This window comes from Manacus candei, unplaced genomic scaffold, assembly GCF_025592945.1.
Source record: "Manacus candei isolate 608988 ecotype Guabito, Panama unplaced genomic scaffold, ASM2559294v1 h1tg000037l, whole genome shotgun sequence".
NCBI lineage: Eukaryota > Metazoa > Chordata > Aves > Passeriformes > Pipridae > Manacus > Manacus candei.
Window position 1 is genome coordinate 13,830,542 of NW_026138085.1, and position 20,862 is coordinate 13,851,403.

Sequence of the window (20,862 nt, forward strand, 5' to 3'; positions counted from 1 at the left end):
TGATAACTTTTCCCAGGAGTTGGCAGGACTGTGAGGGCTATAGTGTGACAGTGATGAAGTGAGGAGCAAAGAGGGAGGACAGGCAGTTTTCACTGCAGGATGGTAGGATCACATTTTGCCTCTGGCTGATTTACTCACAGCAGGAATAAAGATACTGCACTCGGAGTTAGTTTGACTTTGACACAGAAGGGAAAGAGATGAAAGCACAAAAGCTCAAGATACCTTGACAGCCAACCACTCACCCAGTCAAATAGCAGCCCCCCAACCAGCAGAGCTGCCCATCTGCAGTCTCAGTGCAGAGCTCAGGCTCTCCCCGCTGTCCAGCTCTGCTGCTCTGCAATAGCAGCTCTGATAGCTTTGGCCTTGCTGCTGATTGCTGTAGCTTTTTGTGAGCAGCAGAGAGAGGACATGACCTGCAGGCCCTGCCAGCCTAGGCTTTCTTTTCTAGAGAGGATTTAAAGATTTATGGTCAAATTTTACAGGAACTGTGATTTGCCTTACAGATCATGAATACATGATTGCCCCACGGTCTCATAGCATGTCCCCTGAGACCACTGTGATGGCTCAGTCACTACCTCTGGGCTCTAGCAAGGAAATTTTAACAATAAAGTTTTCCTGGTGGAGTAAACCAAGAGACAGGGCTGGAGCTGGCTACTTGGCAGGTTTAGAGCTCTGATAAAGAGCTGTCTCCATTGCTGCCAGGCCAGACCCATTCACCCTCCATGGTACACCTGGGAGTGACAGCTGGGTTCTGCATGGAGAGTGAATTTCCATGCTACATCATAGATTCTGACTAGACTAATTTTGAAAACTTGTGGCTCCAGGAGCAGAAGCTGCTGAGAGCCTTGAGGCTGGCAATGAGAACATGGTGGTTGTGCTTATTAGCTGCATTAAATGTTGTTGTGCTGGGAGAAGGACATTGTAGCTCCATGGGGATGCAGAACTACCACATGTGACCTTCTCTCTGTCCAGTGAGTGAGGGAAGCCCTGCCAGGGCAGTGTGGTGACCTGTGGCTGTGGGTCTCTGGACAAGCGTGTCCTTGAAGCTTGGTGGAGAAATGGTAAGGAGCTGTGTCTTTCAAGGACTGTCCTTTGACAGGAGGTCTCTCCTGGAGGCACAGAGACAAGCTGCTCACCACACAAGGCACAGAAGCCTGGGGCAGTAAGGAACACTGCCTGGTGTGTGTCCTTCCTGGCAGCCGGAGGCTGTGCAGGACGGTACATTACTGTCACCCCAGAGGGGAACTGTGGGGACTCTGCTCAGGCTGCACATTGCCCAGGACCTGCTGACACAGCAGCCTGAGGCAGCAGGTCTTCAGGCAAGAGCGCAGATGTTCTTGTAATGAGCCCAGTGATCTGGTGACTCATTCAGCCCTTCTCAAGCAGCCAGTTTTGATGTGAAAACTTCAATAAATGAAGATGGAGAATCCACTTTCATAGCATTTCCAGGAGTCGTTTCTTATTTCTGGTTGGAAGGTGATGGCTTTGGCCTCCTCCCTTTGCTTCCCACTATATTCCTGTGAGTGAAGCACTGGGAACCTTTACTCAACCCACAGCCACCTCACTGCCTTTCCTCACCTCTCTGAGTGAGTCTTTTCTGACATATGTTAAAATCAAGAGGTTCTTGGTGGGACATCCAGAGCTCTCGTAATGCAAATGATAGTAACGATACTAAAGCTAATAGTTGTTATTCTTCAGAGTGAAATGTCAAGATTCCATATTTTCATGTTAATTTTTAGTAGGTAGGTACCACAATAATCATGTCCCATCCTGTCAGAGAATGTGCATTTCATATCACAGGGACTGTTAGAAATTGTTAGTAATGAAGTAACTACTGTTGTACCTGATGGGTTGGTCTTTGACATACAATAATATAAAGTGACATGGCAAATTTGAAATGAAGGAGAATAAAATGTTAAAAAATTGTGAACATAGCTATAAATTAATTAGTCTCGTATCTAAAATGTGGTCCTGAGCTGTGATGATAAATAAGATCCGTGTCACTACTGTTGGATTGCATGTGTGTATCTAGGAAAGGAGCTAAAAGGTTGAATCCAGGGGACTGGTTTGTTACTACCTGCCTGGATAGAAAAAGACTATATTGGCAACTGCACCTGCCTTGAAATAGGAGTCTGTGGGCATTAAGATCAGATTTTGAAGTAGGGTGTCTATCTTTAATTGTTCTGAAATGTAGACTACCCTGGGTAGCACAATACCCCTGAATAGTGTATTTTTGTTAGAAGTACTTTCAAGTAACAAGCATTTTACCTCAAACAGCTCCATTCTTCTCCTCAAAACATTGGCATGACCTTGCTGCCCTTTTGGGCTTGTATTTATTATGCAGTATTACTTAGTAGAAAGCATTACTTTTACTTTGCAAAGCAAAAACATTTTGGGTCATGTTTCTCTCTCATTTAGGTAATTTTTAATTGACATTAAGCGAAACTAATGCTGTTACATAACACCCAGAACATAACAAATGCTGCTACTTCAGATTCATACCAGCTTAGCTGAAACCTGAGCCTGAGCCTCTCTTGGTTGATGACTTGTTTGTCTGTTTGATTCCAGCTGCTAACCTCACTAATTTGGATAATCTCGACAGCGCGTTGAGCCTTGTTGAAGACCAGGTGCACAGATCGAGGCAGCGCCACCGAAGGCACGCGACGGAGGACGATTACAACATTGAAGTCCTTCTGGGGGTTGATGACTCAGTTGTTCAGTTCCATGGGAAAGAACACGTTCAGAAGTACCTGCTGACCCTGATGAATATTGTGAGTACAACCCCGCGAACCGCCCTGGGGGAAGGCACTGAGAGGACTGGGAATGTAAGTTGGGTTGGCCCATTTGAAGGAGACATAACAAATTTCTCTCATGGCAGGAGGTAATAGGAGGGAAATCCAGGCCACTTTCAAAAAATTCAAAAGGAGAAAAGAAAAAAAGGAAAAAGGGGCCAAGAAAGAAGCTGAGTATGGAACTGTTAAAATGTTCAAAGTCCTGCTTACGTGCTTTGGTGGGCTGGGGGCACAGGGTCAGCAGGGGCTCAGGTTTTTGGAAGTCATTACATTTTAGCTGTATATTCCCTTAATCCGAGCTTCTTGCTGAGAAATGTGGTTTGGAGAACTGTCTTCAAATAAGGTTCTATTAGAAATTTCAATTGGTTTTTTTTTTCACATTTTTGAAACTACTCAGATAAATTCTTTGATTCCTCAACAGCCACTTTAGGTCCCAGGGCACTTTGCTGCTCCTTGTTCGCCCTGCAGTAAAATGTTATGTAGTGTAACACTGAAATTTCTTAAATTGATTTAGTGTTTACTCCATGACTGACATCTTTAGGTTTCCTTAGTTAAATATTTAATCTTCTGAACCATAGTCTGTGCAACAGACTATATAGTGCAGTAGGGATGAAAGAATACACTAGGGAATATTATATTTGAAAGAACCACTTTTTATTTATAAACATGAATGCAGCAGACACAGCAGCCCTCTAGTATCCAACTCAGTAAGCAAGGACACTATTTTGTGGGAAAAGAATCAAGTCTTGAAAAATCATCCCTGTTACAGATCAAAGTCAAAACATATTTCCTTCTTCTGCCCAAAAAATAGAACTGAGTGGCAACCCCCTTCATAGGCAACTCATTTGGGGATTACTTTCTTCCTTCTCATCTGGAACAGGAGTCTTTTCTCAAAAAAACATCCAGAAAAGCTTTAGGTTCAGTGAATGTGTGTTCTCAGTGAAATAGCATTGAGTAAAAAATTGTAGGTCTGCTCTGTTTTTGACAAATGGAGTCTGACTGCTCAAGTTTGCAGTCATGTCAAGAGGATGAGCATGTAGGTGGCTCCTTTGGCTTTACAAACCACAGAGGCAGAAATCCAGGCTATTAGGTACATTTGCCTGGGATGTAGGTTTTCCAAGATGTATTTTTTTAATTATGAAGTTTATTTTTTTCTTTCTTTATTACATTCTTTTAACAATGTGCAGAGTATCACTGTTTTTCACTTTAAATGAGAGGTGGAATACGATTTAAGAAAATCCCTTGTCTGATATAAATTCAGTTGCACCAACTCTTTATAACAGCATTATAAATAGTTAAAAACCTGCACTAACATTAGAGTTATGAGGTCCTTGGTGTCTGCTCTGATGGCGGTAAATACATATATTCTAACAGAAATGACACAGTGAATTTCATTTATTTGTGTGGTTTGTTTCCTCTGAGGCTTAAAACAAAGTCTACAGTGAAACAGATGGTTTTATGCATCTCTAAATTAACAAGCCAAACAGGCCAAACCAGGAATGTGGCAAACAGGCCAAAATAGATTAAACATGACTCTTTACTTATCATGTCACTTAAATCTATTTTTAAGAATTAAAATATACAGTAATGGTAAAGAAGCCATAAATGTTCCAGCTCTGGAATATACTTCTTCCTAATTTTAGTAAACCATCCAACACACAAATTGCAAGAAATAACAACTCTAAGCATGCTGTCTCCGCAAGTGGTTTAGAAAGTGCAGCCTGTGTAACTGTACCCACAGGGCACAGCAGCTCTTGGCATAGGCAACAATTGTTCTGTTGAGAGCTCTGAGGTAGAAACGTGTCTTTTGGGGACTGAGGATGTATCCCATGCCTTGTGCCCAAATTTGACGAGCTGTTTGAAATCCCCAAGGCCTCTTGAGGAGGCTCTGGATGGTCTTTGGCAGTCATCTGTGCTGTCCTGTTCTTCCTTTCTTCAAAACTCAGCTGGTTTCTAGAGTCTGTATTTGAGCAGAGGGATGGGTGATGGTAACCAGTCCTGTTTCCAGCTCCAGTATAGAGGCAAGAGGGGTTTGTTACTGCAGGTGCCAGGTGGTGCTGGGGACCATTTCATGTTTCTAATGAAATGTGTAGGTCCAAGGTCACTCAAAAAGAAGAGACAGCTACAAAAAATTCCAGCTGTATTTTTAAATCTGGTGGAAGATCCTTCCATAACCATCAGATTGTGTGTTTCTTGCTGATTTTAGGATGTAATCAATTAGCTTCCTACAGCAACAAGACATTAAGCATAGAATCAATTAGCTTTGTACAGTAACAAGTTGGTAAGCATAAAATCAAGAATGCATGGTAACTGAATAAAATAGTAGTGAAAGTATTTACTGGAGATAAGAGGATGATCAAATAGTTGAATTTCTGAGCTTCCAGAAATTAAATAAATCCCAGGTGAATTCTCCCTCCTGGGACACGACACCACTTTCCCAGAAGCAACTCCCAGCACAGCTGCTTCTCCCCACTTTGCTTGATTTCCTTGTGAGTGATGGCATGAGCAGTTGTCCTTAACTAACTTCTCCTAGGAATCTTGGGTGGAACCCTACCACCAACCCAATCAAAACAATTTATTTTTCTTTTCAAGCCCAGTGCAACGACTGTAAATTCAGTAAAATCTGTTTTGTGCTGCTTAAGTGATGTGTTACAGTCCACACCTAAAAGCCATGAAGTGAGAAAAAACCCAGGGGCTGGGTGTCCTGGCTATCTTGAATAGCTGTGCTAATATTTATCCCAAAGTTTGGAAATGAAGTCACTCCCAAACAAGTGGTGATAGACGCCAGAGCATTTTTAACATGTTGGGCTGCAGCCACGCATCCCCTGACTGCGCGCCAGCCGTTCCACTGCAGTGAGCTCGGCCCCGTGCCACCGCCTTTCCATCCTCCAGTCATTTCCTCATACAAAAACTCTGGTTTCTCTTGACCTCCTCTCTTTTCTCTGCTCAGCACCCACGGGACGTTCAGTCCACCTTTGGAAAATATTCCACTGTTTTCTCTTAAGAGACCCTCGGCTGCCTCTCGCTCGCACCATTTTCAGTTGTACGTCACGCTGTGTTTCTTCCTGGGAAGGATATTAGCCTGCACAGTCCTCTGCACTTCCAAGCGTGAGCCCACACATTGCACAAATTAACTTTGTATTTATAGCACGCAGGAGCATTGCCACAGAGGAGAGGGATTTGGGTGGAAACTTGTAGCTCTGTAGTTACTCAAGAACATGGAAGGTAATTCAATTTCTGCAAGAAGGCGTCTCAAAACCCCAGGGATTTTATCTGGTTCTACGAGTGTTTGGGAAATATTGGAAAACTGCAAGGCATTGGAGAAGTGGCATCTTGTTCCTCGGGAAACGAAAGGATTTCACTGCAGGATGCTTTGAGGGGGGAGCAGGGAGCTGAGTGGATGTCATTGAGCTAAATGGCTTGGATGGGTGCACCGATCACAGGGTAAAAAAACTGGCTGGATGGTCAAGTCCAAAGAGTGGTGGTGAATGGAACTAAATCCAGGTAGTGACCAGTCAAAAGGGGTGTTCCCCAGGGCTCAGAACTGGGGCCAGCACTGTTTAATATCTTTATCAACGATCTAGAGGGATTTAGATGTGTGGATGTGGCACTTGGGGACATGGTTTAGTGGTGGCCTTGGCAGTGCTGGGTTGATGGCTGGACCTGATGATATTAGAGGTCTTTTCCAGCCTAAACTATTCTGTGATTCTAAGGTGGGTGTTGTTGGTAGCCAGCCCCAGTGTTGAAATTCTCTGATCATTTCATAACCCTCTTGAACAGAGATTCCAGGATTAAGCAGGACATTTGCTGCCTGCTGTGGAAGAGTAGCAGACCTGAGACCCTCTCATTTACCAGGCTGGGCCTGCACTATTGACTAGTGTGACTATTTCAGCTGCTACAATCCTGTGTTTAGGGTCACATCCAGGTTGGATATCTTCAAAACTTCCTGAAGAGTCAGAGGTAGAATGTGTGATCTTACAATATTTTGGCCATTCCAAATAGCAAAGTCTCATCAAATAAGCTCAATTGCAAATGGTTTTTTGTATGTATTGGCTTCATCTGTCTCGACTTCAAGTCTTCCACTTTCATGCCTCTCTTCAAATGGTGGGTTTTTTTCCCAGTCAGGCCCCTGTTTTAGCTCTTTCTTGTATCCTTTGTCTTTCTTCCTCCACAATATTCCTCAATTTCTCAACTACCTCATTTTCTAATGCTGGAAATTGTCATCCTTGTCTATTTTTTAGAAGAATTTGTCTACAAAGTAGGTATATTCTTTTATCTTTGGACAATTTTCAGGGGTAAAAATCTTTCATTTCCTTTCCATTCCCTTACTGTAAAAGATGTGATATTGCAATATTTATATATATTCACGTAATGGATATGTGGCCAAAATATTTGCGATACAAACCCTATCTCCTCAAACTAGATGGGTGCATAACTGCTGTTATTTCAAAGGCAGAGAGACCCTAAATAGGATTTATGCCTCACTCAGGGCTAGATTTATCTGAGTATTTAGTCATTTACCTGTTTTTGAAATTACTGAGAATCAGTTTTAAAAATTAGCCTATGGGTTTATGTATCTCCCAGCCTTCAAGTGAAACTTCAACTCCAGAATAAATACATTAAATAACTTTTCATTTGAATAACTGAAATCAATGGGAGTTATGCAGCTGGGGGCTTTGGAAAGTCCCTGGAGTCTTTCACCTGCATCTTTCAGCACTACATATGTCTTTGAATTTGTGGCCCTGAGGCGCTGTTGAATATGTTATCTGTCCTCTTTAATAGGATGTACATGATACTACTATTATAGATGAGATTTCTGCTTTCGTTTCTCTGGCTGATGAGGGATGAAGATTTGCAGGTACAGAACAGCAAGTCCCTAATGAGAGGAGAGGGCAGAAATGCCATCGGTTTTCTAACTGACAGTTGGATAAAAACCTTGAAAGCATGTCTAATTCAAGCTGTTAAAAAGAAAGTGATGATTGAATACATTGAAATAATGGGGCACCCTGTCTCCAGAATCATGCTTTTTAAACTAAAAAAGCAATTTTTTTAGATGGGAAGGATAGTTCAGTAATGTGGAATTTGACTGGATTTTTTAAAATTAAATAATTCATAGGCACCAATGCTCATTATTTAAAATCAGTTTATTTCAATGTGTTCACTTGAAAGCTGAACTAACTCTAAGAAGTTCCACAAATAACAAATATAAGTCCAGCTCTATTCATCTGAGGCACTTCAGCTGTCAGTAGCTGAATTACAGCTTGTTTGAAAGCTTAAACATATGTATGTGAGTTAACTCCATGTTTAGGTGGATCATTATAAACCAGTAATTGTGACTGGTGTGAACAGTGTCTGAAAAGGCCTCATGGGGTTATTTTTGTTCATTATCTTGATTGCTACCCTCCAGTGGAAGTTGTAGTTGTGACTGGGAATTCAGGAGCTCCCGCAGGAAAGACCCTCTCAGAACTCTTACAGGTTGTGCTCATTTTCACAGGGATATTATTCCCAATGTCAGTTAGGTGAACATTGCTCATTATTATTACCTGGAATGTGCCTTGCTGCCCTGTTGGACACAGGACAGAGCATCACACAGGATTTGGTACCATCCCCAAGGCAGAGGGTAGGTACTGTTAAAAGATAGATTTTTCTTTTACTCCAAATACCAACATGAGTTTTAGCCATAAAGGTTGCAGCCAGGGACTTTTGAGTTGTGACAGTGTGGTTGGTGTGATGGAGTGTGGATAATTAGGATCAGCTTTCAAATTCTGGATGCTTTTCTGAACCAAACCACTTAGATTTGAAGAGGTCACCATATTTATTGGATTGACACCACACCCTATCCCTTCTAGTAACATGATAAATCAATCTGCTTAATTATTTTATGATGCTATAGTTGATTTTATTACCATGATCTTGAGACAGTAATTTGGAAAAATACCAAGTCTTTTGGTGCAAAGGTAATTTACAGTGTTTAGAAAAACTTCTCAGAGCAATGGTTTGTGGCAAAAATGAGGAGTTCCAAGAGCCTATGGGAGGAACTAAGAGAAATAAATTAGTCATGAAGTCAGAAAACAAAGTCTGTGACCTTTCTGAAACCAGTGTTACAGTCGAAGATGAGATAGAGACCCGTAACATGAAGCTACCTAGTGCCTTGCCAACACATCTGCTCAGGGGAATGTTTTTCATTTTGATCAGAAGCAGCTAACTTGGACTTGGTAACATCTACCGACTCTCACACCAGGGAAGGTAAATCAGGACTCGGGCTCATATTTGCATAGAAAATGTCAGATTCTTATATCTTTTTTTGTAATGTACATTGCCAAAAACTTCTAAAACTGCCTGTTGCCTCTGGTTTTGAGCAGAATGATAGATGTTTTCCAAATCAGAGATCACAGTTTGACCTTTAAGTTTCATGTGTGTTGTGTGCTTTCATTATTTTTTTTTCCTTGTGATGCTCAACAAAGATTTCAGGAAAAAAAAGAATTCCTCTTTGAGGAAATTAGGAAATGCCTTGTAAGGACTAGAAAGGGAGACTTGGGAACCCTGGATTTTGCCTGATGACTTTCTGTGTGACCATAGTACATCCACCCAAGGAATTGATGTAATGTTATTCCTGTGGGATTAAGATAAAGCTTTGGGAATGTTAGAAATGCTACTTTGGGATCTTCAAAAGCATGAAGGAGGTGATGAAAATCGAAGAGGATAGTGGTGTTTGAAGTGGGACCACAGAAATATAAAGTGAGAAGGGAACGCTTTTGGGAGGGTCAGATTACAAAAGTTTGTGCTCAGTATCCACCATGACATTTCTGGTTCCTATTCTGTAATTCCAAACAGACGTTTCTTACAGAAATAGACAATCACTGGATGCCCACCAGGCACCGAGGCTTTGCTGCAGATAATTACGATCTGATGAATGAGCTGCGTCTCGGGCTGGGCTCTAACAGTGGTTTGCCAGGAGCTCTGCCATCCCACGGGGAAGGAGCTGATGCTCTCCAGCTCCTCCAGTATCGCTCTGGCAGAGACCCACACATGGTCCCTGCTCTGCCCGGGAGCACGTAGCCATCGGTAGTTTCTGCAGCAGTAGTTGAGTAAGGACGCTGGGTGATCAAAGAGCAGGCTAATCAGGCTGGATGGATCAGCAGTTTGTGGCGTCTGGAAAACCAGATGCATCTTGTTTTGTGCCCTCTCCAAATGGTCAGATGTGCCCTCTGACGGCCGCTGTCGCTGGGTCGGAGCCGTTTGACATTGATGGTGGCCTGAGGTGGAAACTATTAGATGCCCACAGGGTGTGTGTGCTCAGGAGCCCGAGGAAGCGGCGCCCACCCGAGCGTAAGGCACAACCCATGGAGCTGCAGAGGGTGTGCCTCGGGATGAACATGATGATTTATGGTTCAGCGGGATGGAGCTGTGGTTGTGTTGTGCTGAAGAGGGCTGCCTTTTGCATAGCAGATACTAACAAACTTTGCAAGGCTGGGAACTCCTTCAAACTGCATGAATGAGTTTGCCCATGACTTGCCAAAATGTGCAGATTGTTCTCCTATTGTGCATTGGTTTAATTAGAGATTGAGGGAACCACCTGACTTTCCCCAAAAGCCCTGCCAGCTCTATCAGCAGGTAACCTGCTCTGCACCAGGACTTGCTGAGCTGCAGGCTAGTGATTACTATTTGTGTTACAGCAGCTTTCAAAATTCCCTTTTAGGATTGGGGCCTGCTTTGCTCAATACTAAAAACTTTCCAGTGCTGCTTTTATTCCTGGTTTGCCTTTAGTTTTTTGATGTATTCTATGTGCTTACTGTGCTGACTTTAAACTTGCTCAAGGCAGAAGAATTATAAAATTAGCAGGGAGGGACAGATGAAAAAAGTAAATGAAGTCTTTGTTTTTCTTATGTAGCACCAATCTGTGCCAGCCTGATTTCTAAACAGAAACTTTAAATAGAAATGCATGTTTTCCTTTGAAATATCCCAGAAAAAGAAAGCAAAGTTATCCCAAAATAGTTAGTGAACTACAATAGCTTGATGAAAGTCTCTTTAGAGTGTTTCACTGTGCTTTGAATTCTTTGAGATTTACCCAGCCTTCTTCATCACCCTCTATAAATGCTGAATCACTCTAGGACATCTAACAGGATTTAATGCATTCACCACCTTCAGTTCAGGAGCTGTGATTTTGGGATAGACTCTGTCCTTTCTTTTCCTATGCAGCAACTTAATTTTAGATGTACTGATCCAGGATTGTACCGATCTGTTGGTACGAACCAGGATGTCCTGCTGAAGTACATGGAGATGCAGTGCTGTGAAAGTACTATGCACTTGTTTTCACACCTGTGTGTATTTATTGCACGGACATCTGAAAATGTATAGCCACTGTCTGATTACCTCTGCTTTGAAACAGTAAGTTTCAAAGTTGTGAGTTGCTCTCAAGCCTGGAGCTTTCTGATTCCACACATTGGTTGGTCATTTTCTGCCCTATACATTGTGCTGCATTATCTCAACTCTGCTTTCCTACTGAAATAACAGGTGGAAATTTGGAGAATCTGATCGTGGAGGCAACTGTGTGCACTTTTCATGAATGTTTGAGAGCACAGCATTCAGCTGCTTGGATCTTGTAACTTTACTAGCTTCCTGAAACAAATAAGTGCAATTTAGGCCATGCTGGAAAAGAAGAAGAAAAGCATCTATTTCAGCATGTTATCTATGTGCAGTGAGACACTACTAGCAAAACCACAGTTTAGCTTAGAGAAAGATGCTCTGTGAAGAGAGGTTGGACTCATCCTGATTAATGAAACCAAGACCCAGAGCTTTGAATTGGCCCACTGTCTTGCACAAAATCCAAGATCCCAAGAGAATCAAGCAGCTTTTTACAGTGCTTGTGCTTTTCTGTTCATTCACAGTTTGTTTGTTAGATGTCATTTGCATGAACAGTCAAGCAGTGTTTTAATTCTGTTCCATCGACGTTTTCAAGCCAAGTTTCCCTTTGGCACAGAACAGCGATACAGTTGTTCGGTTACTCAACTATTGTTAAAAGAGGCTTAGGTTAAGAGAGAGAGAGCAATTTGGATTATGCTTTATGAACTAATTAAATACTTATTTACATGCTGTGTTTGCTGTCCCCTGTACACAGCAGTTCTGGTTTAGGACTCATTTCATGTGTAGGTAATTTACAACTTATTTCAACCTCATATCCATGTGCTTTCTTCTCACCACACAAAGAGGGAGGCAAATTATTATCTCTGAGTCCCTTGACAACGCACATGGGTCTTTTTCCTGGGTGAAAGAATTTTTGTAAAGCAAAATATGTGTCTATGTCTTACCTCTTTATAATCTCTGTTCAGCAATGGTCCTTAGAGTAAAAATAAGAGATTTTTAAAATTATTGGAATATGAAGTTAGCCTTCTCGAGTCTTATTTAGACATGTAAAGAGATTATCCAGTTTCTGGAGGGGTTGTTTACAAAGTACATCTGAACAGATCAGCTACTTCTACATCTGAATGAAAATAGCAGCCCCTGAAGCCAATTATAGTCATGGGTTCCTCATCCACCATCTTCCAGCCAAGGATCTGCTTGCCCATCAACCAGCAACAAGCTTGGATTCCAGGCATCCCCCAGCATGTTCTCCAGGTGCCTGGGCAGGTGACCTGCAGGGTGTGAACCTGCTCCTGGAGTTGTGGTTCAGCCAAACCGCTTCCAACCCATCAGCACAGGTTACTCAGGACTGTTGAAAACTTGGACATCTACCAAGCATAAAATAAAGCCCTTCTATCAAAAAATACGGATGAAATGAATTAAAATTCACTTTAAAATGTCAACGGGGATTGCTTAGCAAAACCTACACTGATGCATTTAATTTTAATGATTTTTGCAGAGATAAAAGATGGGCCATTAAAACTGGGGCTGATGAAAGTAACAGGATGTTATTTACCGTGTTTCAAATGAAAGGTTTTCTGAAAGTTATTTATTAACTTGGAGTAATGAATCTAGTTTGCAGGAATAAATGAAATTTAGGTCCAGCCAGCAAAGCAGTCCAGTTTGGTGCAACCTTTACCAAGGGAAGGAGGTTTTAGGAGAGGTACTTGCCTTGCAGGGAATCTCATCTGCCTCTTCTAATTTGGAAAGCTAAACCCCTGCCACTTGGCTGAGTTTCACGCAGTCTTCATCACTGAATACTTAAATCAGTCTCTTTAACAGTTAATATTTGCCTAGCTTGCATGTAGTAGTGTTTCCTCAGTAATCATTATTCATCCACATTTCATTCTCTAAATATTTACAGTTTTCTTTTCTATGTTCCTGGGCTGATTTTCCCACGTGCATGTTTAGTTATGTAGCTCTACTATTAAAAAAAAAAACAAACCAAAAAAAAGACAGTTTTAATTTGCTGGCATTTTGTAGCTTTTGTTCTGCTTGCAGAGTTTAACATTGATGAGTTTTGACAGACAACAAAGCCAGCCCATGTGCCTGACCAGCTTTATGAGGGAGGTACATCCTCTTGGCAGAGTGTGAGGTGATGGGTCCCAGATGGAAGAGTTGCAGGGTGCAGCTGAGCTGGTTCAGTGAATTGCTCTTGGGAGAGGGGTCCTGTCCCTCTGCTCACTGTCCCCTTCCCCACCTGTAGTCCTGCCCAGCAGAGAGATATTTGGGATTCTGCCTGGATTCTGCCTGCTCCAGGCTCCAGCAGGCACACATGGGTCAGCTCTGCTGCATCATGTAGGTGCACCATGATACCTCCAAGTCCATTTAGGCTGGCACTTACGTACCTGTCAATCTGTCAGTCTCCAATTATGTGTTGATCTTAAATGATTTTTTGAATTATGACTTGTTGGGAGGCTACAACAGAGCCTGGAAAAGAGAACATTCCCTCTCGCATTAGTGGGGTTTTTCATGTTTTATGTATGAACACAAACTGGTCTCTGGACTAATGACAAAGCATAAAAGGTACTGCTGTATCACTGCTTTCATAGTTACTTGCTGCCAGTACCATCATTAAAGTGCTGAACTCTTTTGCAGGTTAATGAAATTTATCATGATGAGTCCCTGGGTGCTCACATTAATGTTGTCTTGGTGAGGATAATCCTGCTGAGCTATGGCAAGGTAAGTAAAGGTTAATTTAAATGGAGAATATCAATATCTATAAACTTCATTTGTTTATGAACAGTGTAGTCAGTGGTGACTTGTATTGGTTTTGTATTGTAATTCATATATTGTCTTTACCAGTCTATGAATATAAAGACCTTTTATGTTTATATATATTTGTTTACCATTTGAGTTTCACATTTCAAATAATTTCAGTTTCTTCTGGGTTTTCCCTTTCTCATTTGAAGTCGTTGCTTAGTTGTGGCAGTCTGTATTTTCAGATTTGTTTGGAATAATCTACAAAACATAGAGAGCATTTTGGTTCCTAAAGGAAACACAAGGTGTTCTGGTAGAAGTGTATGTAAGTGACAATAAAAACAAGATCAGTTCTGCAAGATGCTGAGGGCTACAGCCTCTTTCTAAGAACTCATTTATACTTGTGCTTATTATCAGTGGGACTATACATGTACTTAAAGTTAAATGGGAGTTCTGTGGAATAGGGGCCGGAAGGCAAGAGCTCTGCAGATCAAACCTGTAACTAAGAATATTAAGCGTTTTTTCTCTCACTGTTCCTATGGAAGGGGTTACTCCACAGGCAAAACTTGAGTACAGAGGAACAAAATGTTAAATGCGTTTCAAAAGTATTGATCAGTTCAGTACCTGTGCCCTATTATTGCCACATCAACATCAAATTCCATGGAAACAGGAAGAGGGCGTTTCAAGTCTGTTGATAAATGCTTTGGTTAAGGACATGTGATTTTAGTGCTCTCTAAAATCACTAGATTTTAGAGATCTACGGTGTGGGGACCTGCATGCCATGGCTGTATAAGAATAACATTCTTTTATGTTCATGTTTTTAAAGCTCCTGATCAGAGGACTAGTACTGGGGAGTAGAAGGTGAGGAGATTTCTCCTCAGAGGTTTGGGATTATTTAGCAGTGGAAAAGCAGAGAGAAAAGGTGTATCGTTCTTACGTTCATAACTTGTTCTGAGGAATTAGAACAAAGCCTTCAATACTTTACTATCCCACATATCAGTATTAACAATTTCTCAGGAATATATATTCAAAGTACATAATAAAAGAAATGCAAGTTTCTTGCATGTGCAAGTTAAGGCAATGCATGAATGAAGCAGCCTGGTTGGCTTCACAGTATGAAAATATTATCCCAGTCTTGTTTGAGTAAGATTTCTTTTGAAAGCATGGAGCTGATGTCTTCAGATTCATTTGCTTCACTGCAGGCAATTTATATATATTATCAAGGGTACCATTTAAATAATCATAATAATTACATTATGGTTCTGTAATTGATGAAGTATGTACCATCAACGTCAGTTTTATGACAGCAGTCTCAGCTGTTGCCAATTCTCCACCCCTGAGAAGCCTTCTACTGTATTGTGGGGGTTTTTTAGAGGATTATATTATTTTATACAATATATCATCTGTTGATAAGAATAATATGGACAATACTTGAGTTGCATAGCAACCAACCTTTCACTGGTTCTTGCTTGAAGGTACTCCACTCCTTCAAATGTACTTATTTTTTAATGTTCTCAAACACAGGTAACTGTACATTCAGAAGTTTCAATAATTTCAGGAATTGCATTCATTGCCCTGGTAAGGTGAAAAAATGGAAGACATTCCTCTGTGATCACATGCTGAAATTACTTCAGGGACAAATTCAAGAGATCTGACACGGTTTTACTGAACTAGCACTTTGTGAGTTATCGCCTCTGGACTTCAAGGGTATGGCAGGCTGAGCCCTGCCAAGGAGCACCAGGCTTGGGTGGTGTGTTTGGGGAGCAGGCAGAGTGTGGCTGGGCTGTGGCTGGGGTAGGTTTGCAGGAGCCACCAGCCCTTCCCTGACTCCCCACTCTTCTCTCAGTACTTCAAACCAGTGATGTACCAGAGGGACTGATGTGAAGGCTTCAGCCGTGCCTGGCTGCTGCCCACTCATTTATCAATTCCACCATTACAATAGAAAAATGTGTTCTGCAAAGGCTGCTTCATATCTGCAGTGGCTCCAGAAGCCCCCATGGATTTCTCTGTGTTTTCTTGACATTGACTCCCAAAGTCCCAGGCTCTTTTGATGGGATGGGATACTGCAAATAAGTAAACAGGGTACATGCAGTGCATTTTTCTTCAAATGGGAAAAAGATGAGCTGGCTCACTTCTGCCTTTTTGACTTCAGTAGTAGGAAGATTGGTTCCAAATTTTGGAAGCTGTGGATACATTTGAGATTAATATAATTCAATGTTTGGGCAAACTATTCCACTTAGACCTATTTTGGTTGTAAGGGCTCTGTAATCCAGCTAGCTCTAGGATACTGAGGGAAATAAGCAGAGTAACCACGATCACCAAGTGCAGAGGAGGTGGCAAGAGATGAGCTGAGAATGCATTTAAAAATCCTGACTGGTTATTATAAAATTTGTTTGGAAACATTTAAATCCTGAGCACTGCATAAAATCCTCTCATCGCCTCTTTGAGGTGGATGAATAAAGATTATTATTCCCACTTCACAGCTAAAAAAACAACGACGTTAAGAGTTATTTTCCAAGGCCACACGGAAGGCCACTGGCAGGCTGGGGATAAGACCTCATAAATTCCTGGCTCCAGCCCCACGCTCTGTCCATTGACAATGGTGACTCTGTGTGCAGATGAGCTGCCCTTGCACAGTACAGGGAAAAGCACACACATTAGCTGGGATGGGTGTAATTAATACAGTGATTAATGAAAAAAAATCAGACTTTTTCAGGAACTGTAGGGGTTTCAATCAATGCAGCCACCTGAGGATTTGTGAGGGTTATTTCTTGGGAAATGTGAATGAGGCAGTGCAGGAACCCCTGAACTCTCCTTTGGAGCAACATGCGCTGCTGGAGCCACCTGTATTCAGGCTGGAGCAGGGTGGGATAGGCTGAGAGGTGGTGTGTCTGCTCCATACTCATCTGGAAGTGCAACCAGTAAGGAGAGAAAAGCCACGTAAGCTATAAACCAGTGTTGGCCCCAGAATGAGTGGTTGGACTCTGGTTGTGTGTTACTTTGGTCAAATTGAAAGAGGAACCTGACCACCAAGGCAGAGAGCCTTTCAAAAAGATTAGGGGAGGGAAGAAAATCCAAATGGCTTTAAGATGGCAGGTCAGGAAGAAGGTACTGTGGGCTGGATGCCTAAAATCTCACAGGACAGGACGGTTAACTGAGAAGGGTTTTTCAACTGTGTATGTCTGAGATGTTAGCAGAGCTCCTGCTGCCTTCATTCAGGACAAGATTTTACCTTTGATATTTTCATAAAATGATGCTCTCTATCTCTGCCATCTGACCTTTTCATGTCTAAGCTCGATACAAGCAAGGAAGATTTTCCTGGTTCAGCCAGGATGGAAAGTGCTGCTTTGATCTGAATCAGTTTCTTCTCTCTGTTTCCCAGTGGGAGGCCCTGGAAGGACAAACCAGGTTTACCCCTTAAATCTGGTGTTCATCCTTACCATTTTGCTGTTGGCCCTGGATGGAGGGAAAGGGATGAGTGCCTCCACCTATCTCCACTTTTCCCAGGAAAGTGCCAAAACTCTGGCTGAGAGCATTTGCGCCTGGCAATGCAAGGAGGTTCTTAGCTGCACATTATGGTCACAGAACAGCTGTGCTTGGAATGGACCTCTGGGCACCATCTAGTCCAACTCCCCTGCCCAACACAAGGTCTTTTGGAGCAGCTTGTTCAGGACCTTGCCCAGCTGTATTTTGAATATTTCCAGAGACTCTGGGCAACCCTTCCCAATGTTTGGCCATTTTTATAGTAAAACTACAGTAACACTCCTAAAGGCTTTTTTTCTTGCCTATTGCCTCTTGTCCTTTCTCTGGATATTACTGAGAAGACTCTGTCTCAGTCATCTTTATTCCCTGCCCAGTAGCTACTTATATTCGTTGAGAGTTTCTCCAGCCTCCTCTTCTCCAGCCTCTCCTTGTATTAGAAGGTCACTGATGTGAATTGAGTATCTTAGTTTTCCACTGACATTGGTAGATGCAAAAGACCTGAAAGAATGAGCAGGAATCAAGCCCTGATTTTGCAGTGTGCTACACAAACGTGTCTAAAGATGGAGTTGTTGACCCCAACATTTGGCCATCTCCAGTGTGGCCAAACCAGTTCTGCACAGGCTGAGTTGAACTGAGTTGCAAGGCCAGAACCTACTTATTATACAGCATTTTGGCTGCTGTTCATGTTTTTGCACTGTTTTCATATGCTTAGGGTAGGGATAAAGAGAAGAGATATTGTCCCTCCTGTTTTTTATCTGGGTGAATTGTTGAATTCCTTTATTTATGTATTAGACTCATAGTTTATAATTTCCTAATGTGTTTTGTTGGGACCTTGAAGAATGTGGAGCTGGCTGATAGCATAAACAGTACTTTGTATTCCTGATCTGCTTACATTTATACAGAATTAGAGACTGAAAAATGTTTACAAACTGCTGCCATAAGAAAGCTTTACAAATCCTTTGAATGTAAAATGACAGTTTGCTGAATGAGCTATTTTTGTTCATTCAGTTACCATGGACACTCAATAATTGTATTTATTTATTTTTTCCTTGTCTTGTTCAGGATCAGAGAAGAATATAGAAGATCTAATCCAATATCCAATGAACAATAAGAGTGCCAAGTAGAAGCAATGTAAACAGTGTGTTTTGCAGAGACTTTACACATTCAAGAAGGGAAAGACATATGTTAAATTGTTTCCCGAATGTGTGCACTGCTCTGGTCCAACTTTTGCTACCATAGTTTGAAACCTATCATGTTAAACAAATTTCTGCTCCTCCTGGAGCTACTGAAGAGCTGCAAAGCTTCTCTGTTGGTACTCTTGGAGCACCACCTAATGGATGAGTTAGGAAAGGTACCAAGCTTCTGACCAGACTTAATTTCTTACGTTCTTATCAAGTACCTACTAATCAACACCCTTGCAAACTTGTACCCAGTGATGCCAAATGGCAGATAAATAAAACAGTTCATTAAGGGGAGCTGCCATTTTGTGGTGATACTTGTCTGTCTTTCACATGGGCTGACAGCTTGAACATTCCCCAAAGGTTTGGGTAGAATATAGTCTAAATTCACAGTTTTCTTCTAAGATGACTTTGAAATCGTTAAAGAAAAAAAAAAATCTCATATTTCTCGCTTGTCCAACAATCCCCACAAGTATCTGAGTGACTTGTTCTTCAGTGTCTTCATACAAGACAACTGAACACCACACTGATAACTTCCCAAAGGACAAGACAGGTGGCAAAGAAGGCTCAAAGACCTCTCTAATGACTCTCAACACTTTCTCAATGCCCTTCTTTGCCTCTCTGTATGAATGATAGTTGCAGCTCAGTTGTCTTCTATTTTTTTTAATTTTTTTTCTGCTGCTTCCATCAAAGGAAGGGAGTGAAGAAGAACTGAAGGCAGAATCAAAAAAGGAAGGCAAATGGAAAGCATTGGTAGATGTTGAGTTTCCCAGATAAAGGGCTTCAGCTGATTCTCTAGGGCAGATTGTCCTCATAACCCTCTGTGGTGTCTCCTTGACTGGGGGATGTTCTCCCAGCTGAGCACTTTCTACTTCTTGGCCAACACCTCCATCTGTTTCCATCAGCAGTTCAGAGATTTTTTTGCCTTTCTTGCTGTGAGAAGGAAAGTTTCTCTTTCCATTGGCAGTTTTCCTGCTGATCAGCTGAGTAATGCTCTCCACAGGCCTGCTGTCCTGTTTGGAAAGAGGTCCTTCCCAGCCAGGTCTGAGCTCCCAGCCAGCTGCAGGACCTGCGTGTTCCTGGCAGTGCAGGCCCTTTGCTGGCCAACAGTAACACCTACACCTCTTCTCCATGTGCAGCCTGCTGGCCCCCAAACTTTCTCTGTTTGCAGTGTAACAAAGATGGATTTTACCTTACAGTCCTTATTACTGTACACAGCTCATCTCTTGTCTTCCTTCTCCTTTTGCTTTGTCCATTTAATAAGGAGTTGGGCTTTCTTGAGTCTGATGAAAGCTCCCCATTGACTTCCAACAGTAAATACTATCAAGTGTTATCTGACATCTCTACAAGAGTAATTTTTTGGACAACATCCTTCCAAAACATATGACATCTGCCCTGTCTGCTAACAAGCTCTGCTGGGTCCCATGATTTCCTGAGCTCCTTTCTTGCAGCACAGCTGCATTTATCTGTAAAGGCAAGGCAGCTAGAAAAGCAGATAAAAATGCAATATAAAGGCATATGTGGCTTAGGAAATCTCTGATCCAAAGACCACTGGAACCTTGGAAGTTATTTAGAGGGAAACACTACACTATACTTGTGCTCCTCTAATTCCCTTCCCTGGACATCCCACTGCCTACTATCAGGAGATGACCATGGTATATGTGGTTCTTTGGTTGCAGCCAGAGCAGTTTCATAGCCCAGTGAGGTTGACTCACTGCCAGATTGATGGTTCTCTGGCCATGCAGGATTTGCTGTTAGTATCGTTGCAGCCTTTCTGATTTGAAAACCTTTGGCAAATTGCAGAAAGTGGGAGTTGAGGTGAAAATTTGCTAGGAATCAAATGGGTTTCTCTTTTCAGGCTGTTACATTACTGTGAGGAAAGACAAGGGATTAGTGGCCAGATGACTTGAGTGCTCAGTGGACTTCGAGTACTCAGCAGGCAGAACTGAGTTTTTCCCTCTCTTTGCAAGTCCTCCTCACTGACACAGGACCTCCACTCGCTGTTTACATTTGTAGGACATGGACACTCAAAATAATGGATTTCCTACTGGGTGCCTCGTTTCCCAACTTAAAGAGCAGTAAGGCTCAATTTTATGTGCCAAATTTCTGATGTTAAAATTGTGTCATTGGCAAAGAAATTGGGTCAACTGAAATGTATTATGGACTTGTTTTTTCTCAGCTTCCCCTACAAAGCCAAAGGGGTTTTCTTCATTATCCCCACTGTGCTGGATGCAAACCCCTCACAATGCTCCACATTAACTGGTTGGTGCTCCTTTCATTTGCTTGGAAACAAACTAAAATCAGTGTTT

At 42.0% G+C, this 20,862-nt stretch overlaps 1 protein-coding gene across 2 annotated transcripts in view; it reads left to right on the forward strand.

Annotated features, from left to right (window-relative positions):
• ADAMTS2 (ADAM metallopeptidase with thrombospondin type 1 motif 2) overlaps positions 1–20,862 on the forward strand; it is a 169,123-nt gene that overhangs the window by 112,513 nt on the left and 35,748 nt on the right. For both annotated transcript variants that reach the window (XM_051793541.1, XM_051793542.1), the window contains 2 exons: positions 2,569–2,771; positions 13,791–13,874. In XM_051793541.1, coding sequence (XP_051649501.1) covers positions 2,569–2,771; positions 13,791–13,874 — 287 coding nt within the window. The remainder of the gene's footprint in view (positions 1–2,568; positions 2,772–13,790; positions 13,875–20,862) is intronic.